This window comes from Sycon ciliatum, chromosome 1 (assembly GCF_964019385.1).
Source record: "Sycon ciliatum chromosome 1, ocSycCili1.1, whole genome shotgun sequence".
Lineage (NCBI taxonomy): Eukaryota > Metazoa > Porifera > Calcarea > Leucosolenida > Sycettidae > Sycon > Sycon ciliatum.
The window spans coordinates 5,571,286-5,594,657 of record NC_088643.1 but is presented as its reverse complement, the minus strand read 5'-3'; the positions used below and the strand labels follow the sequence as shown (position 1 = coordinate 5,594,657).

The following is a 23,372-nucleotide window of genomic DNA, read 5'->3' as shown; positions in this document are numbered from 1 at the left end:
AAATGGTGCAAAATTGATGCAACAGCGAATATGTACTTCGTACAATCACGAACAATTGTAAGGCAAGTGTTCATGCCTGTCATAGAAGAATTTCAGTCCGGAAGTCTTGTTGTCATGGTCATAAATAATACAGGACTTGAGTTGGCTCTGGACATAAACACACTTGTGGTGAATACGGTCATTATTGCGAGAAAAATATTTAGCCATTGTATGTTAACACCTGATGCCGCACTACAAGCAATATTTCATGTACATGTATGTGAGACTCAATTGCATCCACAAGGCCGTAGATGCATGTAAGCACACAATGCTGTACAGTATAAGTAGTAGTCGACATGTGGTGCCTTCCTGCTGCACATGCACATGCGGCAAGTTGGCAACGACACATGACCTATCTGCACCGCACAGCGTGAGCTTAGAAAGGAATATTGCACACATAGTGCTATTTGTGTTCCGATATCATTAAGCCGGTATACATGTACTAGTATCCTTATACATGTACCTGGTCACTCGATAGGCGATGCCGACTGTACTAATCTTATCCATATTACCCGATAGGCAATAGCACACTGCGTCAGATCACTATGCAACAAAACAAGAGCTTTGGAGCGAATATACACTGAAGCAAAGTAGGTTTCAACGGTACAGCACTAGTCACGATGAGGGGAGTTACGAGGATGGTTAGGCCGTGACACATAGATGATGATTGTTAATGATTCATGCACGGTGGAAAATTACCACCAATGGCGATGATATTGCTTTCACAACAATGACATCAGTAGGAGCAGTGACACAACCTTACTGCTCCAAGTAGGATTTACAAGCGAGTGAAGGGAGAGCAGACTGGTCTAATAGCAGACCGGGTCTAAGCAAGGAAGTAATCGGCATCAGAGGTGAGCTTGCACATCAGAAAACAGATGATGATCACCAAACACAGAGAAGTTGGCTATGTGTATGTTTGTGTCACTGTGTGTGCATGTGTGTGTGTGCATGTGTGTTTGTGTGTATGCGCGCACATCTGTGTGTGAGAGAGAGGCAGACAGACAGATAGCATATGGTGGGAGGGATCAAGGTCTGACCTCAGAGTTAAATGCTGACGGTGTGGAATAGCAACAGTGCGAAATCGGGCAGGGTGGTTAATGGCCCACACTGGAGCCGAGTAGGGGCGCCAGTGGTTGAGGGCTAGCACAGGAGTAGCAGCAGCTCCAGCCTAGGAAGATCAGCTTCTGGATGAAAATCTCCCGGACACAGTAGGTACCAAGCTTCACTAGCAGATTGCCGGCAGGGGTGCACGGCGAGCACCCGTACATCCCTCAAGCCACCAGAGCCGCAGTACTTGGACACGATCCAGGTGCTTACCCGCCAACAATGCTGAGAAGGCACTGGAGCCATACAGGAACTTATGATCGAGCATGACCACAGACTTGAAATACAGGGTCCGGCGTTGAATACTGAGACAGCGACGTCTCCTCCACAGAACACCACTCAGCCCCACCATTGCATTATTTTCGCTTTTTCATGATTTTTACAATTGTGTTAGAGCACACAGCACTCGATGCAACATTTACCAGTGACTAAATAACTCCGCGTCTCCGACCATAACTGCAGCGTTCCCGTGAGCCTGTTGGATTTCCGTGAGCCTGTTGAGATTATCTTCATCTCGTCACATGCGAGCCTGTGTGTTTCATCCGTATCGTGGCACAATTACACAGACACGATTTCCAACTCAGGCCGGTTCCGTTGCTCGAAGGGCTGGCGGTAAGAATTGCTACGCCGTCTGTGGCTGCATGGGAACTTGGCGAGTCGTCGTCTTTCTCCATAAATCCTGATCGTCACGCGAACAACAGCCACTATTAATATATTGCCTAAAAACTACGACACAACAGTATCAAGCTCGCCCCAGCAGAAGGACACGAATGACGAGCGCTAAGACGGAGAAAGAGAGACAGCTACAGGGTTAGCGAGAGCTGACTAGTGCAGGTACGCTGTCATCTCCTGAGGTGGTGGGCGAAGCAGCGAAGTGAAACGAAGGAAGATAGAACTTATTAGAAGGCATACGGAGGCACCAAAACCTATTGCCTGTCACATACAAAGTGCCATTTAGGGTTGACAGCTGTCAGCTGACAGCCTCAAAAATTTGAAAATCTGCTCAAAAAACTCTCGATCAGAACTCTGCGCACTCTCAAATGGAGCGCACAGTAAAAAACTCGGCGACGAAGAACGCTTCGTATCGACGCCCTGGACTGAATTCGGCACGTCCAACAAACGGAATAGTGTTCTCTGATATATTCTCTACGTGCTGGGTACGGTCGCGTTTAGTTGGAAGCTCAGTGCATCACCACTTTCGATTTTGAGACTTGGCCGATGGACTATCTACTTCGTAGCACTCCATCGCATCGCCTCGGCATGGGCCCATGCCATCGGGCGCCAGGTAGCTGTGGCAACTAGCGGCTCGTTGCCAGGGACACGGAAAGTCTTCTGAACGCTGGTTGGGCTGGAGTTGAACGGAGGACCGCAGAGTATCATGGTATCGGTGGTGGTGGATAGTCTTGATAGTTGTGCGTGCAGGTCAGACTGACAGTGACAGTGACAGATGCAGGTAGGCATACTGGCACAGTGTTTGGCGCGCCCGTATGGTTCCTTACCGCTGGACTTCAAATTTTTGATTTATTACTGCTGGAGACATTTGCTCGAGTTGTTCGTGAAAACAATTGCCTCCGAATGAAACATTTCTTCCCATTCTGGCTTCTACTTCTGCTTTGCGACTCCTTGTCGGGTTGCCAACGCCGCACGCTAGCATGCAGTAGATCATCAGCGTGAGCGCGATGCTGGGCTAGACGTGAGAAAAAGAGAGAGAGAGCGAGCGCGAGACGCACTGCCGAAATGAGCGCAGACACTGGCAGCGCCAGGTCTGGCGAGCAGCTACACGGCGAGCTTCTACGCCGATGGAGCGAGGCCAAGGCAGCGGAAAAGGTACGGCGGGCGCTTGCACTCATTCACATACTCTTGCGGAGCACTCCCTACAGTAAACTGTGTGCACAGGGAATCAGTTCAGCTAGCAGGGTAGAAAATACTGATCTAATAGACATGTTTCAAAGCTCAAACAAGTATTCATTGATGTATGCATTGCCACAGTCACCAACACGTTACAGAGATGGCTACATACTCTAACACGCAGCAGTCGGTGTTACATTGTAGTACTGGTTTGCAAGTTTTGCAGTACTGTACTGTGTTGGAATACTACAAAGCTGGCAACTGAAATCCGACCCCCTGGGCGGCGCGGCGTGCCGCCCTGGTGGTCGGATTTCAGTTGCCAGCACTGTAGTAAAGGATACACATTGGATATTTAATACACAGAACACCAAGGCACACGGCTAGCTTGTTGCAATTCTGAGCTTCATTCTATGCAATCATCAATTCATCAGGCAACATAAAGTTGCTGTTGGTCATTATAACGTTACAGATGCTTTCCCATGTAGGCCTGGGGTAGAGCTGGCTCATCCATTGCGAAGTGTTGGAGTCAGCTACAAAGCATGTGGCCATGTGTTCTATGCTTTGTTTGGTAGCTAGCGATAGTTCAACACGTTGCATGCATTGCTGCATGAGCAGTGCATGCATGCTTTCTGGGTCGACACATGCTTTGCAACGGGGGTCTGCTGAACAGAACCAGTGTATTGTGTATGCATGCCTTCTGGGTTGATACGTACATGCTTTGTAACAACAGCGGTGTGCAGAACAGAACCAGTGCACGGTACACACAGACGTACCACCATACCAGTGTTCTGTATACATGTAGAGGCCATGCGATTACATCATTGTCCGGGACGTTTTGTATGGAGTGACATCACGTCACGAGCACTGATTAGCCACTCCATGCAAAACATATACGATGATGTCCTTAACTGGCTTGCCAGTTGCCACAATGCCACTCCATAGCAAGCAGACACTATGATGTCATTCAGAGATAACCTCCATTGACTGCATGAGCATTACGTGACGTTAGTTCTAGTTCCAGCAGCTCAGCTTTGAATGCACAGTACGTAGTAGTTTGGAATTTCCAGAGAACAAACCAGTTAAAATTTCCAGAGAACATGCATACGTTCTGTTGTAGCAATCTACCGTCTCTAAAAGCAAACCAAGCTACTTGTGTGTAGCAAAGACTGACACCCCACTGGACTAGGTTCACTAAGAAATCAGTCTGCGCTAGAGAACTTCTTGTCACTTCTGGTTTTCTGCTCAGCCGTCTCCTTCGGAGTTCGAGAAGCTGATCAGCGATAAAGAGAAGGGCCTCATTGATGTGGTAAGTTACATTCTTCTTGGTGGTTGTAGTGGTGGCTGTACTCTCCGCTGTCATTGTTGTGATAATAGGGGGTAAGGAGAAAGGGAGATATTGACTCACTATTCTGGTACCTTTGTATGTAACTGAAACCGGGAGTGAGGTCAATGACTATTGTTTGTTTCATTGTGCTGATACTGATTTCTTGGGGACCCGGAATAGCTATTGTTAATACAGTTGGTCTGCCCTTGTAAACTATCCACAGCAATAACAACATAAGCCAATGTTTGTTCCCTGTTGGCGACACTGATTTCTTGGGCACCCGAAAGAGTTATGCAGTTGGACAACCCAAGTAACATACATATATCAGCAGAAATAACAACAGAAACCCCTGCATGCTCTGCTTGCCCTGCATGCTCTGCTTGCCCTGCATGCTCTGCTTGCCCTGCATGCTCTGCTTGCCCTGCATGCTCTGCTTGCCCTGCATGCTCTGCTTGCCCTGCATGCTCTGCTTGCCCTGCATGCTCTGCTTGCCCTGCATGCTCTGCTTGCCCTGCATGCTCTGCTTGCCCTGCATGCTCTGCTTGCCCTGCATGCTCTGCTTGCCCTGCAGGAGCCGTCGCGCAGCAGTTTTGCCGCCGTTCCGCCCGTGGTCTGTTTCCACGGCAGCACAGACAGCGTGCTGCTGACGCTCAACAACCGGAGCAAGGTGAGAACTGAGAACGCTTTGCAGTGAGCTGCGGTGCAGGGCACGTGCTGTACATGTACATGCTATTGCGTTTGTGTCACTCCATTACACATGCTGCTGCACCGTCTTCTGTCCCCTGTATGCGCACTTTCCGTACGTGTCCCCGTTGGGACGGATAACACACGATGATCTGTGATATCGGTAATGATTCTGTATGTGACCATTGTGCAGTGAACTAGTTTGTACTATCACCAACACCTCACACAGCCACCTGGGCATGGCTGTGTAATGTGTTAAACACTGCCTTCCTGATCCCAGCGTACTCACATGCCAGGCCCGTCGGAACCGGTCCGGGTTGGCCGGACCAACCTTTTGGCCACCAACATATGTTTACTGCGGATGAGGTTATGTGTAGCCACCGTACCGTACACAATGTATGCGGCAAGGCTATGGTATGGGCGGGCCAATTGAAAACTGCATCCGGCGGTCCTGCATGCAATACCCGTACATTCCGTATTTGGCAATGTGTAATAAGCATGTTGCTCAGAGTATGGCATGTGCCTATACTGGCGTGAGCATGAACATTAATTTAAGTAGTGAGGTAAAGTATGATCTGCAGCAGAGCTCTCTGCCAACTGCACGGAATTCTGATTTTGAGATCTGAATCTCTCTCTCTGTTTGTTTTGCATGCTGTTATTTATAATCTCTGTTTACAGGCAGCTCACACAGTTCGCCTCAAGGCTAATCACACCGCTGCACCATGGCTGCAGGTGACGGGCAAGAAGAAGCTGGGCGAGCGCATTGCACAGGGCATGGAGGCCGTGATCAGCCTGCACTGTACGGCGCTGGGAAAGGTAAAGTAATAGCGAGAAGTGTGTGTGTTTGAGAGAGACAGACAGGCAGACAGACAGACAGACAGACACACACAGAGAGAGAGAGAGAGAGAGAGAGAGAGAGAGAGAGAGAGAGAGAGAGAGAGAGAGAGAGAGAGAGAGAGAGAGAGAGAGAGAGAGAGAGAGAGAGAGAGAGAGGGGGGAGGGAGGGAGGGAGGGAGGGAGAGAGAGGGAGGGAGAGAGAGAGAGGGAGGGAGGGAGGGAGAGAGAGAGAGAACGAGAGAGGGAGAGAGAGAGAGAGAGAGAGAGAGAGAGAGAGAGAGAGAGAGAGAGAGAGAGACAGACAGACAGACAGACAGACAGACAGAGAGAGAGAGAGAGACAGAGAGAAAGATCCGCAACACATGTATATGTGCGTTGACACTACAAACCACTGTAAGAATCCGATTTTTCAATTAAGGCTTACATTTCCCACTCACACAAGCTTCAAAGTACAAGCACAGAAGGCAGATGCTTTGCTATTGCCTGTACATGTATTACTCGTGTGATAAATGGGAATGTTCTTTCTATAATCATATTCTCTCTCCGTCTCTCTCTCTCTCTCTCTCTCTCTCTCTCACTCTCTCTCTCCGTCTCCATCTCTGTCTCCCTCTCCCTGTCTCTGTCTCTCCCTCCCCTGTCTCTGTCTCTCCCTCCCCTGTCTCTCTTCCTCTCCCTCCATCTCTCTCACTGCCTCTCACTCAACTCCCAGAGTGCATCCACCATCCTGACGTTCAGCACTGACGAAGGTGATCTCACCATCCCGGTACTCGTCGTTGGTCCGAGGAGTCGACTGCACATACCTGATAAGGTGGACCTTGGTATTGCCGTCTGTAAGGTATGGAACACCTAAGCAAAGATAGTTTAGTTTGAAGCTTCCCAGTCCTGGATATAATGGCCCCACCAATGTCTCTTCTTTCCTCAATGATATACACAGTTCCGATAAAGTATGAATTGAGTGGAAGCTATGTTTGCAGCAAATCGCTGATTTGGGTTTGGCAATTTTTGTCTGCCAGCATGGATGCAGCATATTTGCAGAACGTTACCTTTTACTCATTCGCATGGGCTGAATCTCGCTTTCACGCCTCCGTTATTTGTGCTTTTTTCCGCTTGCCTTGTTCTCAGCATGCGTCCGCGAAGACGGTCACTGTTAAGAATAGCGGCAGTGCCACTGCTCTGTTTGCCATGCATGCGGACAGGTAAGGAGCATGGACACACACACTCTCTCTCTCTCTCTCTCTCTCTCTCTCTCTCTCTCTCTCTCTCTCTCTCTCTCTCTCTCTCTCTCTCTCTCTCTCGCTCTCCCTCCCCACCCACTCTTGGTGCGTCTAGGTGGCTATGAAGTCGAGACCCTAGGTCGGCGGAGCTCCCTAAACCTCACCACCACTGCCACGATTCAGGTTGTGCGTGCTTCCCCTAGCTGCATCTCATGTTTGGCATTAAGTGGTCTTTGTAAAAAAAAAACAAAAAAACAAAAAAACAAAAAAACACACGGCCGAATGGCACTACACACTGTGCCAGGCATTTAAGCAACGCCTTAGGGCAACATGCTTCTATGGCAGAAGTCTGCCCCCGAGAGAGCTACGTTACTGGATTGAAGATATTTCAGTGTGCCCTGTACTACTGTGCAACTGTGGGCATACGCCGTTCCACACATACAAGTAGAATTTGGGAGATGAAAATGCACTCCGACTGGACATTGAATCGTTGGCACCTCAGCCTCTCCGTAAGCAACAATTGCTTGCAAGAAACTTGATGCTTATTCTTTTCTCGTCGGAACACACATTGTGCATGCTGGTCACGACGGTTGAATGTTCATGCTACATGTAGGAAGCTATGGACATGACCTAAGCAGAAGAGGTCAGCCACATCTGGAAATACTTGCTACTAAGGAACTGAAAAATCCAAGACTCTCTTTGGAGTCTGTTGTTGTGGATTATAGTAGTATAGTTCTTGTGCGAGGCAAGGGTGCTCTCTCCCTATTGATGTATCTCTTGTTTTCTCTTTCTCCATCTCTGCTATATGCTAGACCATTCGGAATCAGTCCTGGCTACCTGTCCATTCCGCCAGGAGAGCATGCTGAAGTCGAAGTGTCGTTCAGCCCGACCAAGATGGGCAAGCACGCTGGGGAACTGGTCATCATGTTTGAGCATGGTGAGTTGAATGGCTCTACTAGCCCTGCTACTGGGGCTTTCCCTATGTGGCTATCACATACCTGGTTAAGTAGCTTTCAGCTAGTCGAGCAACACTCATTAGGTCGAGGGAGTTGAAAGTGGAAAAAGTCAGAAGAGAAAAATGACTGTCACCACCAGAACTCGAACCAGGGACCCTCGCTTATGAACCAGGGACCCTCGCTTATGAACCAGGGACCCTCGCTTATGGCCAGCGATGCCCTACCGCTAAGCTACGGTGTAGTCTCCAGTCTCTCCGGAGGCGTGGGTTCGAATCCCACCGCTGCCACCAATGTAGTAGCTGGCCCTCGGAGACAATTTCCCACACTCAATTAAAGCACTCACTTTGTGGTTTTACGAATACTCGTAAGGACAGAATATTAGTTGCACACCCGGCAAGTAAAGATAAGAAGTGAAAAAAGCACAAGAAAAGAACAATGCAAGAAGACAAAACACACGGCGAACGGCAGCCATGTTCTTTAGGTCATCAACCAATGAGCAATCTATATAAACCGGTCGCCGACGAAATTCTAGAATATTCCAGAGCGGTGAACTGTGATTGGTTAATTATGCCAATGTTCTAGAACAATAACACTAGCAGCCAATCACAGTTCACAACAGACAGTCACACGGGTAAATACGGGTTTAGCCATACACGACTCATACATTACTCACGAGCGACTCACGGAAAGGGTAATAACATGCAGATACAAAATACGCAAGGAGAGAAAAAATGTAACTAACTGCCCATCTTGGGGTTTGAACCTAGGAATCTGTATCAACACAAGCTCTACAAATAAATACTCTTTTACTGCGAAAATATACTTTCTATTAAAATGCAACTCCTACACAACTGTGTGTTTGTCGTAGCTAGCATCATCTAACCCTGCCATTTACTTTGGGATAGGGAACGTAGAGATAAGCAAGCAGAGTGTGCTACTTTGTTCAACGAGAGGGATAAGCGGCCGGTGCCATTGCTTACATCAAGGAGAGAGACGCGGCTCATTACAACCCTCTGTTTCATGCTCACCAGGCAACCTACTGTAGCGGTCATCGCGCGCGCGCGCGCGCGCATAATTGTTCCTAGCCGCAATCCTTTTTTGTTTGTGTTTTCGTTTGTGTTCCTCGACACTTGTTCCTTGAGGGTGGTGACGTTTCTACGGATGCGGAAAACTAGGTTCTAGTCTCGTGCGAACCATGATATTTTCATTATTTTGTGTTTGTTTTGTTTTTGTTGCGTTACGTTGTTCAGGTGAACTGACTTCAGTTGATCTGCAGGGCAAGTGTACCGAGATCGAAGCACGACTGGACTCCAGCGACCTGCAGCTTGCGGAAAATGCCATTGGAATGATAGGCTCAAAGTGAGTTGCAATATTACGCACTGGTGTGGGTATTATTAATGGACGTTCATGCCGAATAGTTCAAAGCTCAGCCGGTTCATTGCGCTGGTATGTCTTTCAAAGAAAACGCATGCTGCTACTGCATTGCACGACGCTTAGACATGTGAAGGTGGAGTTCCGCTGCATGTACTCAGTTCTGGAGTTTTGTTGCCGGGATAGGCTACAGTGTTGCTGATGTTGGACAGCAGCCTGGGGGGTTTCCCTGAGCAAGCTACAGTGTTGCTGATGTAGGACAGCAGCCTAGGGGGTTTCCCTGAGCAGGCTACAGTGTTGCTGATGTTGGACAGCAGTCTAGGGGGTTTCCCTGAGCAAGCTACAGTGTTGCTGATGTAGGACAGCAGCCTAGGGGGTTTCCCTGAGCAGGCTACAATGTTGCTGATGTTGGACAGCAGCCTAGGGGGTTTCCCTGAGCAGGCTGTAGCACATCCAGGGATGCGGGCTGCTGTGCTTGCAATCAGTTTGTGATGTGATCTCGTGTCCGGATGCCAAACAGGGCGTACTGCCAGCACCTCCACAATGCTTCTTTTTTCTACAGCCCCATATATCCTCAAGCATGCGATAGTAGGCATTGGGAGGCGCGTATGGAACAGAATGCTCGGTTATTGGTGGTGGCTTGCCTGTCGTTGCGGAAAATCCTGCATGATTAACTCTCACGTGAGCCGTGAAATTATATTTTACATAACGGGTTGACCTTTTTGTGCGTGTGTGTGTGGGGGGGGGGGGGGGGGTCGTATTCCCTGTGGGCATAGCAAGCCCTTGTCTGATGCATTGTTCAAGCATGATGTATACATGCTCACTGTATTGGTAGGGTGCTCACGTTCCGTAACTGGACCAGCCACGCTCTGGATTTCAAGTGGTGCCGCTACGCCATGCCTGAAGTGGACGACGCCATGGGCGCAGTGGACACGGTCGTGTAAGTCCACCCTTTTCCTCTTTTGATTATTCCCATAGCTCTCTGCCTAGCACATGACTGTAGAACCATACCTGCCTTGCTGGGGTTGTACCCAGTGCTCTGTGCAGTCCACTGCTTGGTGTTGCTGGGGTTGTACCCAGTGCTCTGTGCAGTCCACTGCTTGGTGTTGCTTGTGCAAGCGTCTTGTAGCCAACCTCTCCTGCGATACCCAGTTTTTTTCTGTGTCGTGCTGATACAGCAGGTGTTCCAGTCCGGACAACTACCAAAAGCTAGAACTCTATGAGAAAACCATGGCATTGATTTCTGCTGGTTACCATGGCATTGGTTTCTGCTGGTTGCATTTGATTGTTTAGTTTTACGGTTTGACAGTGCTGCCAAGCACCATGCCAACCGAGGTATATGATGAGCAGCCGATTTAGTTTGCCGATATCATGGTATTGATGTAAGCCCGTGCACCTATCTATCTGTATGCCTGTGTGTGCTTCTATACCTGTATACATGCGTGGATACCTGGTGCTCAGCAGTGACAGCGAGGCTATAATCGACGCACTGATCAGCGGACACTCTGACCAAGATCAAGACGGCAACGGTGCTGCGCATGGGAATGATCGACCTCTGGCGGCGGGACATCCCACTCAGGTATGGTCACAGGTGTTCTGCTTCGAACGGTTTGCCGTGTGTGTTGCTCAGCATTCTGAGAGCCCGCACTCATCCACTCCTTATTAGTTATTGGCTCGTCATGTTCAGCCGTGTGTGTGGGGTGTAATCCTTTGAATATCATCTGCTCTGCATCATCACTCTCTTATCTCTTTGCATCTGTTGTTGTAGTCGGTCGAATCCAGCAACCTCTTTGGTAGCAATCCTCAGCAGGATGTCATACGCATCGACCCAGCTGTGAGTCTCAAGCGTACCTATAGTTTGGTTATTGAATGTGCCTGATGTTATAGTTTAGCCTGTTGAGAAATCTAGTGCCCCAAGTCCTGGGCCCATGGATAGAGCTCCGGATATTGTGTTATCGCGCCTGGAATGATATGGAATGCCAACACCCACCTTGTAAGAATTATGCGGGGAATTGTTGCTTCTGTTCGGGGGGTGCAGACATGGAACGCCTGGTAAGGGTGTAAATCCTGTTTCACAGGTGAAATGTCGGCAAGAAATGTTCCCGAATCTATTATTATTACTGCTCCTACTTCATTGTTGCAAATTGTCATGGCAGTATATTGGCATTATCTGTTACCTACTTGGTCTACAACGACCGGGGACTAGCCAAACTCTAAGATTCTTTTGGTGCAGAATATTCGATATTCGATTCGTTTAGAAAGATATTCGATTCTTTCCGATTTAGAATAGTCGTTTCACCCCAATTTATCATAGCCACATTGAAACTCTTCCCATTTTCCTTGCACTTTACATCCAGATGGGGACCATCCCTCCGAAGTCTTTGTTCGACTTCACCGTCATCTTCTCACCGACTGTGGCCAAGCTGCACACGGACACAGCGTACCTGCAGGTCGACGGTTTCCAGGACCGGATCCCGCTGACGATCAGCGGTTTGGCTACTGGCGCGCAGCTCACAGCCAGCACTCAGGACATGGATCTCGGCCACATCATGGTTCATGAGCGCAACAACTTCGAGGTAGGCATCCCAACTCGTATCTTTCTTATCCGGGTGCCCCGGGCACTATCTGAAACTTTAAACGGTCCGTAACTCTAAATCAGATACGTTTTCATGGGGAAGGGCAAGAGATCCGGCATATGATATCACTATTTCCACGAAAATTAGCCAAAGAGTAGTAATATTTCCACTGAAGCTCGCCCGCGGGACAACTTGTAGGGGGGGGGGGGGGGGGCAAACACTTCGTCCATTTTTCCATGTTACACTCTAGCCTTGTCACAAAAAAGTGCAGCGTACAGGTGCACAGAGCAACCGGAACGATCAATGTGCACCTGCATTTTCGCTGTGTGAACTGAAAAAACACAAAAAATCGAAAAATGAGTAGGGCGGTACGCTATGTGTGTCAGGGGGGGGGGGGGGGGCTGCTGCGCCCCCTTCCCCCATTGTCAAGAAACCTGTTTTATATTGTATGGTATACCACTATTCAGCTGTTCTTGATGGTTTGTTGTATCATCTTTGCACAGATTCAGCTCACCAACACTTCCCTCGTGGCTGGTGACTTCAAGGTCGAATTGCCCGACACTGAAATGGCCAAGGACATTGCAATCACACCTGACTCAGGCGCTATTCAGCCCGGCGGCATGAGTATTCTGCAGGTACAGTGACCACTTTAGGAGAAACTCGCGCTACAAGTGAGCCAGCTGTATTTTCTTAAGCCCCAAGAGCGAACATTCAGAGATAATTACCGACAGGTTGGGCCCAGTTTTGTCCTCATGTATGAGTTATTCAAGTTGGCAAGTAACCCACTTCTTGCCAGTGATTGCGAACCATGCTTGAGATTTTGTGGAATAGCTGATGCCATTAAATAATTGCCTGCAAAGACTTAAGTGTGATGTCCTGTCTGTGCTTGCTTGCATTCAGATTAGTCTTGTAGCCAGTCGCATCACTGACTTCGATGAGACCTTCGTCATCTTGGTGGACAACAGTGATTGTCAAGTTCATGTCCGGCTGAGGTGAGGCTTTCTTCGGACCCATCGGTCTGACATTGATTTTTTCATCAAGGCCATTTTGTGTACCCTGGTTAAGCCCAATCAATGCGAGCCATGTCGCTATGTCGTGGCATGGGTCATCAGAACAATGTGAGAACATTGTATGCAACACTAACAATTTGAGAATACAACCCTGGATTCATTGCACGTATAATGCTCGCCAATTTAAAATTCTTTGCCTGTGCTGTATGCTGTGTACTGACTTTCCCATGTGATTGTGCTTGCTTCTTCAGGGCGGTTGTCGTGGGTCCGCTGTTGCACTTCAACCCGGAGTCTCTTGTGTTTGATGATGTGGGCTATGGTGAGTGACATCAAAAGACATGGCGTAAGCAGGCCCTCCGTAACCGGTCCGTTTGGTCAGGCCATTGGCGGCCCAACATGTTGGCCACCAACACGCGTTTCCTACTGTGGAGGGCATTTGTAACAGCCGTATCCTACACAAAGTACATTTGTAGCAGCCGTATCATACACGAAGTACATTTGTAACAGCCGTGTCATACACAAAGTACATTTGTAACAGCCGTATCATACACAAAGTACATTTGTAACAGCCGTGTCATACACAAAGTACATTTGTAACAGGCGTATCATACACAAAGTACATTTGTAACAGCCGTGTCATACACAAAGTACATTTGTAACAGCCGTATCATACACAAAGTACATTTGTAACAGCCGTGTCATACACAAAGTACATTTGTAACAGCCGTATCATACACAAAGTACATTTGTAACAGCCGTATCATACACAAAGTACATTTGTAACAGCTGTATCATACACAAAGTACATTTGTAACAGCCGTATCATACACAAAGTACATTTGTAACAGCCGTATCATGCACAAAGTACGAACAACTATTTTAGTGCCGGGGGGACCAATCAAAACCTGCTGCCGGCGGTTCTGGCAAGCGCTGCACAGAAAACATCGCAGAAATAATAGAACGGATGATGGACTGGAACCCTGTTGCAGAAGTACCGTCTCTTTAGCGCCAGCAAGGACAATTTGCACTGCATGTTTTGTCTGGCCGGTCAGACAGAACATGCAGGCAGTCCTTTTGTGGATCATACATGCAACTAATAATCATGGCTATCGTTTCTCTGAGAACGTATTTTGGGATGAAGTGGTTCATTTGGGTAGCACTCATGTGCCAGAGAAGTCCCTGGTGGACGAGGACAGATGCTACATGTAGGTACGCCAGTGAATGTAAGCTGGGAACTATCCAGCCCTTGTACTATCAGTAAACAGTCAGTTGGGCTGGTCAGCTACCATTTCATGCATGTTGAACCTAAATGTTTCATCAAGGTGCTACCCACGTAGAGTTCTATGTTCTCAACCTAGCTGGTAGCTGGTTGGGCGTCGGAACACCCTGCCTGCTGCCCACACAAATGCAATGTGGTCATCACCCGTGCTTCAGTTATCCAATTTGTGTTGATGTGGTACAATGCGCTCATGTTGCCAGTGCCCTCGCATCTCTGGACTACGGAGAAACCTGTCTTTATGACCAAACCTTTTGACATTGTAACGGAATCTCAGCCATTCCGTTCCCTGGGACGCAGGACACAAAGGACAAGACTGGTTTGTTACATTATTTATATTGACAAGACGGAAAAGCAAACTGCTCTGACAGAGACGAACAAGAAGACTGACAAAAGGACTCCCGACTACAAAATCGCGCATGCTCATATCACACATGCACGCTACTAGACCAGACAGTTTGGGTAATGCCATCACACAGGAAAACAACACGTCATTTCACAACACCATGTTATTTCAAAGGATTCTCCAGTACAAATGGATGCTTATCAGAGGAAGTCTCCTGAAGAATACAAGTTGAGTGAGGTGGGGTAATTGTCATGAGAGACGGGCAAAGGGAACACATGGCAGCAAAGAGGTTCACAGTGGTATTGGTGGTAGCAAGGTCTGATGCTTCCTGCAGGAGAACGATCCCTAGAGGGATCCGTGTATGCCTGAGTACTGTAAAAGCCATATATATATATATAACGAAGTGCTAACTCTAACGAGCTAACGAGGAGAAATCTGTCGTTAAAATAGAAATCGTTACACAGAAATCGACACATATTTTATACTGTCCTATTGAGCATTGAGAATGAGTGAGAATCGTTAGCTTTCGTACACGTAAACTAGTCAATTTTGGGAAATCATTATATATGCGCCTCGTTAGAATAATGACTTTTACAGTACTCTGAGACACTCACAGCGAAGGGACCATGAAGAGTGAATCACCATTGAGGGGCATGTTCTACCGCTGGACCTTTCGTTGTTCGAGGCAGAGACCTTACAGGATCTGCTATGGCTTATTGCCGCTGGATTTTCCGTGTGTTAGCGGCCGTTGTGAGATCATGATTATATGTTTTGGCTTACTCTTTGTTCAGGTTTCCCAACTCAAGCTAATGCGACGCTCATCAACACATCCACCCAGGACATTCGAATCACACTGACCATTCGCTATGAAGATGACGATGGCGACTCCGCTGTACCGAGATTTGATTTGGAGAAAGTCGAGAAAGCACCACTGGGAGCCTGTGACAGTTGCACCTTCTGGGTAAGCAGTTGCAATCGACTTGAAGACGATCTTCAATACAGGCAGCCAAGATGCATACTAAGTATTCCAATATCTGGACACAAGCGAGCCTTTCATGTTATGTAGCAGCGTGATAAGTGTTATACACTCGGCACACTCATGTACGCACTGGTATGGATACCATGCAGGCACACAGTGAGCTGGTCTGGCGTAATTTGGAAAGCATATTTATAGAAAGGACGTGACGGCCACTGTGCAGGGCCGGAGGCAGCTTCCACGGAGCGGTGCGGCCGAAGGGCCATCTGTAAGGGGGGGGGGGTGTGGGGTCCTCCCCCAGATTTTTTTGGAATTTTGACAGCAAATCCTGCACTCTGGGCGACTCCCTGTACAAAATCATACATCGGAACTTTTTCTCTCCGGTTTCGGACGTTCCACGTGGACCGACTTTTTGGGAAGTTGGTACGGCCATGGCCGTACCGGCCGTACCAGTGGCGCCGGCCCTGCTGTGTTAGAACTGACAATAACTAAAACTAGACCAGAGTAATAGAGCATGTGCGAGGCGGACGTAATGTCGTCATGAATTGATGTCAAACTAGATACGTGAGACGTAAGCACATGCATGAAGATATAGCAACACACTCTTGTTTTAGCTGCATGAGCGTCATCTGGATGAAGTTCAGTGATCATGAGTGCTTTCTGTCTTTTCGTATTGCACTCTTCTTGTCAGGTGCGGAGCCTTGCTGAATCACCGGGTGATCACACTGCAGTTCTAGTGGTGGAAGTGGAAGGCATCGAGCAGATTCTGGCATCAATGCCCATCGCTGGAAAGTATGCAATGACTTATGCTGTATGCAGTAAATATTTGATGCAAATAAGTTCATTTGGTCCATCCTCTTGTAGTAGTGACGGTCTCTCCCTTCGACCGGACGAGACCACACAACGCTTGCAGACACCAGCATGAACAGTTCACCAGCCACTCTCCACGACAACCATTAGCCCACTCCAGACACCTGGACACATTCCAATCACTGATGTACAAAACGTTGTCCCGCATTTCTATGCCCACTTCTTACACTCTCTGAATGCCGTTTAACGCTTGAGCTTCACTCTAATTGTGGCTTACTCTTTGTGCTTTGAGGGTATATGTACACATATGAATTGCTTATCAGGGCGAACTTCACCCGCTTCACTGTTCTCAATCTGTGCGCACATTCCAATGCTCAGCAGTAGAATAGGTCCTATTTGTATCCCGATCACAAAGCACAACCAGTTTCCTATTTCATTTTGTAACTACAGTCGGCCTTGCGAATAAGAAACTCGGAATAAACAACACCATCTTCAAACCAAGTAATCACCTGACGGCATGCTTTTAACCCCATGGATAGCGATAACTCGCGAATGATCACACTTTTCTGATGGCCACACGAGAGTCGTTATTCGCAAGTTTAACTGTAAATGTGCTTTTGTTGTGCTCTAGGTGCATTATTCCTCAGCTTTCTGTGCCGAGACGTTTGGTGGACTTGCGCGAGAATTTCGTGGATCTCTGGAGCGAAGCGGACATTCAAGTGCACAACGAGGAGTGGCTGCCGCTTAATTTCAGTGTTGAGGTGTGTTCACAGCGATGGGTGTGATAGGGCTTTCTAGTGCTGGAGCAATCCTTATCAGGGTTAGAGCGGCGCAAGCAGGGTGATAGTAGACCGGGAGGGGGGGGGGGGGGGAGGGAGCAGACTGTGGCAAATGGTGGGGTTAAAGTGAAGGTTCCACTACTAGGCACTAGTGATGTACATGGGTGACTTCTCAGTGATGTGACTGTTCTGGCATGAATCATGGAGCTATTTGGAGTAGAGAAGGATGTGTGAAGAATGGCCTTGGTAGCGGCTCTCAACTCCACTTTGATAGTTTGCTTCTGAGGCTTTTTATTCGTAGAGGACATTCCTCTGTCCCACTCATCTCTTCCGTACGTTTGTCAAGGCTTACTTGTTGCGGTTGAAACAGCATGTGGCATGAAACTCATAGCCCCAGCCAAGCAGTCCTTCTGTGTACGTGTGTATAGCTCTGGACTTCAGTATCATGACGACTCACCCGAGCTGCCATGATTAGCTTCACGTGCATATATTATGTGTACAAACTGCCATCATTGAGATGCAATGTTTTGCGTAGTGACACCCCAAGACATGTTTTCCAGTATCTTTTGGCATGGTTCCGGTGCTGAAAGTATGGAATTTTGTTGTGTACATGTACTTTATATAGTCAGGAGGATAAGCAGCAGAATCTTTTGGGATGTTCGTCTTTGGTTCATGCTCCATGACATATGGACTTTCCCCGTTATCTGACTTGGTTGCTGTTTGCATCAGATTCCTGTCAAGGAGAGCAGCGACTCAGGAGCATTGGAGTGCGACATCACGGGAGTAAGTCTATTGTTGATGCTTCTCTCGTCTCAATGTCCCATCTTCATTTTCTTCTTTTTCTCCTCGTTTGCCATGGTTGGCTAACGCCCCCGTCCATATATATTGGCTATTGCCATTGGACGGTGAATGAATAAGAAGTTCAGCATCTGGTATTGTTTTCAGTGCACTACTCGAGTCTCTCCTATGAAGTTTAGAGTGATAGACAGGTGGATTTACCAAGGTGTTCCAGTGTAACTGTCATGTCTACCAGATTGAAATGTCGCGCTGGGGTTCTTCTTTGTCGTGCCCCTCTGCTGTTACCCTCCCCCTAGGATCTTTTTTTACTTTTGCAGCATTCTGTACATGATTGCTGTTGATTGTATGTATGTTACCTTGTAGAGCCGGCCCTTAAAGCCCGGTGAATCGGCCACGCTCCACATCCGTGCCAAGGCGCTCGCCCTGGGCAGTCACAGTCTGCTGATGAAAATCGGTGTCGTTGGCAGCGAGATAATGGAGGTGAGTGACTGAACGTCTGGACCTCTTGTCCCGGCCTTGCTCCAAGGCCAGTAGCTGCATGTCCTTGGCACTATCATTAGTTTAAAACATGATGAACCACTGCAGATAGCTGAGTGCAGAATGCACATTCTCCATGCCAACTAGTAACTAGTGTGCTCAAGTTTCTACCCACCAACTCCAATACTGGCGATAAGGAAGATTGTAGTGATGTTTTGCTTTCTTATGTCAGTGTTTGTTTGTTCATGTCTGGTTCTTGCACGTGCATTCAGGATGTCGAGGTCCGTTTCTCTGGACTCGGCCCGGTCGTTTCCCTGTCCGTGCCAACGAACCTGGAGATGGAATGGGGCAAGATACCGGTGCTGAAGGAGAGCCAGAAGTCGTTCTCTCTACGCAACGAGTCTGGCATTCCGGCCACTGTCACACTGGAAAGCGTAAGATAGACTCAGTGTTCTATTGTAGTGTAGCAGTAGTTTTGTGCTGTGCTCATCCTTTTTATCATGTCATAGCTTCAGCATGGAGTATCATTCAGAGCCAAAGGGAATACATGTGAGAGTTGGGATCTTGACATGTCCATGCAGTAAAGTCCGTATCATAATGCTGAACATTGTACTCATGAGCACCACTCTATCTTTGTAACCTGTGCTCTTTGCTGTATTGCTCAGAATGCCCGTGAGTTCACCCTGTCAACAAACCGTGTGAAGATGGTGCCGGGTGGTAGTGCCGACGTAGTCATCACGGCCTTCGTGAAGGAAAGCAAAAAGTGAGTGAAACATTGTTACCATTCTAACATCGCACATATAGTTAGTTTCCTTGTTGTTCGGGTATGGTGAGCAAACAGTACATGATCCCTAGTTGGAGAGGAAATGATGAAGTAAGACTTCGTCCATACTGGCCACGGGACTACTTGTGGTGCGGTGGCTACAATTCCATCTCTGGTGGGTTGTCTTGCCGGTTTGAAATACAATGTTCTCTCGTAGATGGGCTGAATATTTACTGTGTGCTCGGGTTTCGAACTAAATGATTGCAATCCAACCCAACAAACAGTTTGTTCAGTTGTCCTTTTGCTGGCTACTTCCCTCATGTCCAGAATCAGGATTACCTTGATAGATTTTCAAAGCTCATCTGGTAATGTTACTTCGAACCCAAAGCTTGCTTTTGTTGTATATCTTTGATTTGGTCAATTGCTTACTGAAATGGTTTTGGAAACAATGCTGATTCTCCAGGTTTGTTGACACGGTATCGCTACACGTAGACTGTGGAGAAGCTTGCTTTTGTTGTACATCTTAAGCATAGCTTTTCATCGGTTCCTTACTGAAATGGTTTCGGTGTCGTCGCTGATCCTCCAGGTTTGTTGGCGTAGTGTCGCTACACGTTGACCGTGGGGCACAGTACCGGTACGCGCTGTCCGCAATCGGCTACGGCAGCACCCTTCACCTGAAGCCCGTGCTGCCGTTCCTAACCCCGCTGCTAGCCAGCATGGTCACCATGAAACCGGTGGCCAGGTTCAAGAGCGGCGAGAAAGCGGTGAGCATTGACATCGACGCCGAGCTCAAGGCCGGCCTCAACGTGTACTATCTAGACCTGAAGCGGCAGTACAGCCGCGTGCCGATCGCCAGGCAGCTGACCATTGCCAACGACGGGCTGCGTGTGCACGAGTGCTCGTTCAGCACCTGGGGCTACTCGCCAAGTCGCGTGCACCACATGCGAATGGTACAGCAAGAGGCGGCCGAGCTGGGAAAGGTACCGTGTAGTGTTTCCCACATTGCGTCCAACAACCAATCTTCCTTACCAAAGGGAGGCTTTGTTGTAATATATGACTCCACCGTATGGAATGATACTGGAGGATAGCGACAGGCCATGCATAGTTATGAAGACCAGTTGCAAGCATTGCAGAGTGTAGTGTAACACGGTCCTTACGTATAAGTGCACATTACACCGCAGAAGATATTTGGTAGTTTTTTTTAACTGCTGTAAAGTTCTCACTTAATCTCTGGTACTCTAATTTCAGAAATTTTTCTATGCTCAATATTTTCGGTATGAGGGCAAAAGGCCAGGTTAGGTGAACACAAATTTTCGGTACAGAGAAGCAGTTCCCTATTGGATTATGTGTGTCAGTGTTTGTTTGGTGTATTGAAATTTTAGGTATGAAACAGATGCACTGAATTGAAAGTACCGAAAATAAAAGTACACCGAAAATGTGTGAAATTACACTAACTCTCCACAGGAAGTCTTTCAATGCTGGTTTGTTTGTTTTGGTAGCAGTTTGAAGTGTTTCGTTTAGAGTGCATAGCATGCCAATGTTTGTTTGATGTTTGTTGCTAGACGAGTGCTCCGATCACCGAGGCCATGACGCCGTCATTCTCCATCACACCCGACAGTTTTGTGCTGAGACCGGGCGACGAAGTGACCGTGACTGTCAAGGGCTTTTCCAAGAGGTAAGTCCAGAGTGGTATACGCATGTTCAAATTTGGAAATCAGCTTTGAAAATGGCACACGCATACCAACAACGCCACAGCCCCATATTATGGCCACATTGCAGTGCCAACAAGAAGTGACATGCTCATTGTGAATTGCCAAAATATGAAATGCGTGAGTAATGCTTGCGAGTACGCTGGGATCAGAAATGCATGCACTGTTCAACAGTGTAGGAGTTGCATTTCAATAGAAAGCATATTTTTCGCAGTAAAAGAGTATTTATTTGTAGAGCTTGTGTTGATACAGATTCCTAGGTTCAAACCCCAAGATGGGCAGTTAGTTACATTTTTTCTCTCCTTGCGTATTTTGTATCTGCATGTTATTACCCTTTCCGTGAGTCGCTCGTGAGTAATGTATGAGTCGTGTATGGCTAAACCCGTATTTACCCGTATGACTGCTGCTAGTGTTATTGTTCTAGAACATTGGCATAATTAACCAATCACAGTTCACAGCTATGGAATATTCTAGAATTTCGTCGGCAACCGGTTTATATAAATTACTGATTGGTTGATGACCTAAAAACATGGCTGCCGTTCGCCGTGTGTTTTGTCTTCTTGCATTGTTCTTTTCTTGTGCTCTTTTCACTTCTTATCTTTACTTGCCGAGTGTGTAACTAATAATTCTGTCCTAACGAGTATTCGTGAAACCACAAAGTGAGTGCTTTGTTTGAGTGTGTGAAATTGTCTCCGAGGGCCAGCTACTACAACAGCACCCTACACAACCATACCCACTGAGGTGGTACAAACTATGTCTTTCCGCAATGGGCCTTTTGGACCTCATGGAAAGCCAGTGTTTGAAGAGGGCGTGAGTCACTCCTGATCACGACTGGTGTATGCACGACAATTCCAGCATGTTCACACTGAAAGCAACATTGTACTTTAACCATACTCACTTCGCTGCATTGCTTGTCGCTTTCCCTGCAGTGTCCGCTTCGTCCAAGAGAGATTGCTGATGCACACTGTCTGCGGGCAGAATGTCTACAAGGAAAAGGCGATGTCCATCGACGTGGCATGCAAGTTTGTCGAACCGATGCTGAACATCTGCCCTGACGAGATGGCCTTTCGGCAGATTGTGGTAAGCTGCTGAATACACTGAGGACGTGCTGTACTTTGCAGGCCCGGCGGAACCGGTCCGGTTGGTCAGGCCATGGCCGGACCAACGTTTTAGCCCCGAACGCGTGTGTTTATTATTGAGGAGGTTAGTTGCACCCGCAATATCATACGCAACGTATGTAAGTCGTCGTGGAGGTAGACGTTGTATTGATAAGCAATTTGACTGGTGGATTCATGCCACACTACATCACAGCTGTAGTGGGTGTAAGTGTCAGTTAGATAACAAACGTTTTCGATTGACATTCATCAGGGGAATAGTCGTCATAAACGAGATTTCTTTGACTAGCACAGACATATACTGAAGTTAAAAGCAGAAATCCATTACCAAAGGGCAAACAAAATAGTGAGTGTGAAAGCACGTGAGGTCAACGGCAAGCGGTGCAATGATATTTGATAATGATGATGCCAGGAAAGTGTAGTAAGCGTGGCCGCAGATAGAGCTTGAGATTGAAATGTGTGAACAGTAGATACAGGGGTGTTGATGCTCTGGTTGTCCGTACTAGGCGGCCTAGAGTTGTGTGCACTCTGCTTCGTCCGTGTGCACAGGCGCCAGGAGATGCGGTACAGATGCAAGAACACCCGCTCAGGTTGTGCAACGTCACGGAGCTGCCGATTGAGTGCACGATCGCCGCGCACTACCCTTTCGGCTTTCGCCTGCCGCACTCGGAAAGACCGTGCGAGGAGGCAGTAAGTATTGCTGGCTCGTGGAGATAATTGTGCAGATATGCACCAAAAGACAGTTGCTGTTTGGATGATAAGCACTAAAAGACAGTTGAAATCTGTGTGATACACATGTACACCAAGAGACAGTTGAATTTGGATGATACACACAGACACTCAGAAGGACAGTTGAAATATGGATGGGCCCTGAAAAGGTCTAGCCTCTCTGATTTCACCAGTACAGTTGCATAAAAATCTAGTATGGCAAATGGCAATGACTGAGAGGTCATTGCTGAATTCAAAATGTACCTGCCCCCACCACCATGGCTGCTGCATGTTCCCGTTGCGTGCACCAAATGGCTTTTAGTAAATAAAAATAAACGAGAGAGCTTGGAAGCTCAGGGCCCTGCGCTATTCTATTTTGCCTAGCGAGAGTCAACTTTCTCTTTGCATTCGAGGGTAATACGACACCATCTACCACCTTGATGATCTAGGCAAAAAGCATAGGGATGTTATAAATTTGTCATTCCTCCTTTTTTGTTTTTAAGACATAACCTAGGATTCAAACCCGCACTGTCGCCCTGCATGCATTCCCCGGATACACTTTGCATACATACTCATTCTTTCAAGTTGCTTCACGTTATGATCTTGCATTTGAAAGCCCTATTTGAATATTGTTGCCAGCTGTCTTTGA

The 23,372-nt window shown here is 47.7% G+C and overlaps 1 protein-coding gene across 2 annotated transcripts in view; it reads left to right on the top strand.

Annotated features, from left to right (window-relative positions):
- Window positions 1–2,678: 2,678 nt before the first annotated feature.
- The window catches only part of LOC135811214 (hydrocephalus-inducing protein homolog), an 88,850-nt gene continuing 68,156 nt past the window's right edge, over window positions 2,679–23,372 (top strand). The window contains exons 1-26 of one of the 2 annotated variants that reach the window (XM_065324416.1): window positions 2,679–2,973; window positions 4,241–4,300; window positions 4,890–4,985; window positions 5,681–5,818; window positions 6,549–6,674; window positions 6,962–7,035; window positions 7,866–7,990; window positions 9,260–9,368; window positions 10,216–10,320; window positions 10,845–10,959; window positions 11,149–11,214; window positions 11,738–11,956; window positions 12,460–12,591; window positions 12,857–12,948; window positions 13,218–13,285; window positions 15,380–15,549; window positions 16,256–16,356; window positions 17,006–17,135; window positions 17,883–17,936; window positions 18,315–18,431; window positions 18,701–18,862; window positions 19,094–19,191; window positions 19,778–20,171; window positions 20,754–20,866; window positions 21,830–21,980; window positions 22,565–22,705. In XM_065324416.1, the coding sequence (XP_065180488.1) occupies window positions 2,884–2,973; window positions 4,241–4,300; window positions 4,890–4,985; window positions 5,681–5,818; window positions 6,549–6,674; window positions 6,962–7,035; window positions 7,866–7,990; window positions 9,260–9,368; window positions 10,216–10,320; window positions 10,845–10,959; window positions 11,149–11,214; window positions 11,738–11,956; window positions 12,460–12,591; window positions 12,857–12,948; window positions 13,218–13,285; window positions 15,380–15,549; window positions 16,256–16,356; window positions 17,006–17,135; window positions 17,883–17,936; window positions 18,315–18,431; window positions 18,701–18,862; window positions 19,094–19,191; window positions 19,778–20,171; window positions 20,754–20,866; window positions 21,830–21,980; window positions 22,565–22,705 (3,246 nt within the window). In that variant the 5' untranslated portion in view covers window positions 2,679–2,883. Of the gene's footprint in view, window positions 2,974–4,240; window positions 4,301–4,889; window positions 4,986–5,680; window positions 5,819–6,548; window positions 6,675–6,961; window positions 7,036–7,865; window positions 7,991–9,259; window positions 9,369–10,215; window positions 10,321–10,841; window positions 10,960–11,148; window positions 11,215–11,737; window positions 11,957–12,459; window positions 12,592–12,856; window positions 12,949–13,217; window positions 13,286–15,379; window positions 15,550–16,255; window positions 16,357–17,005; window positions 17,136–17,882; window positions 17,937–18,314; window positions 18,432–18,700; window positions 18,863–19,093; window positions 19,192–19,777; window positions 20,172–20,753; window positions 20,867–21,829; window positions 21,981–22,564; window positions 22,706–23,372 lie in introns of both variants that reach the window. The other variant, XM_065324409.1, reaches the window with a different exon arrangement.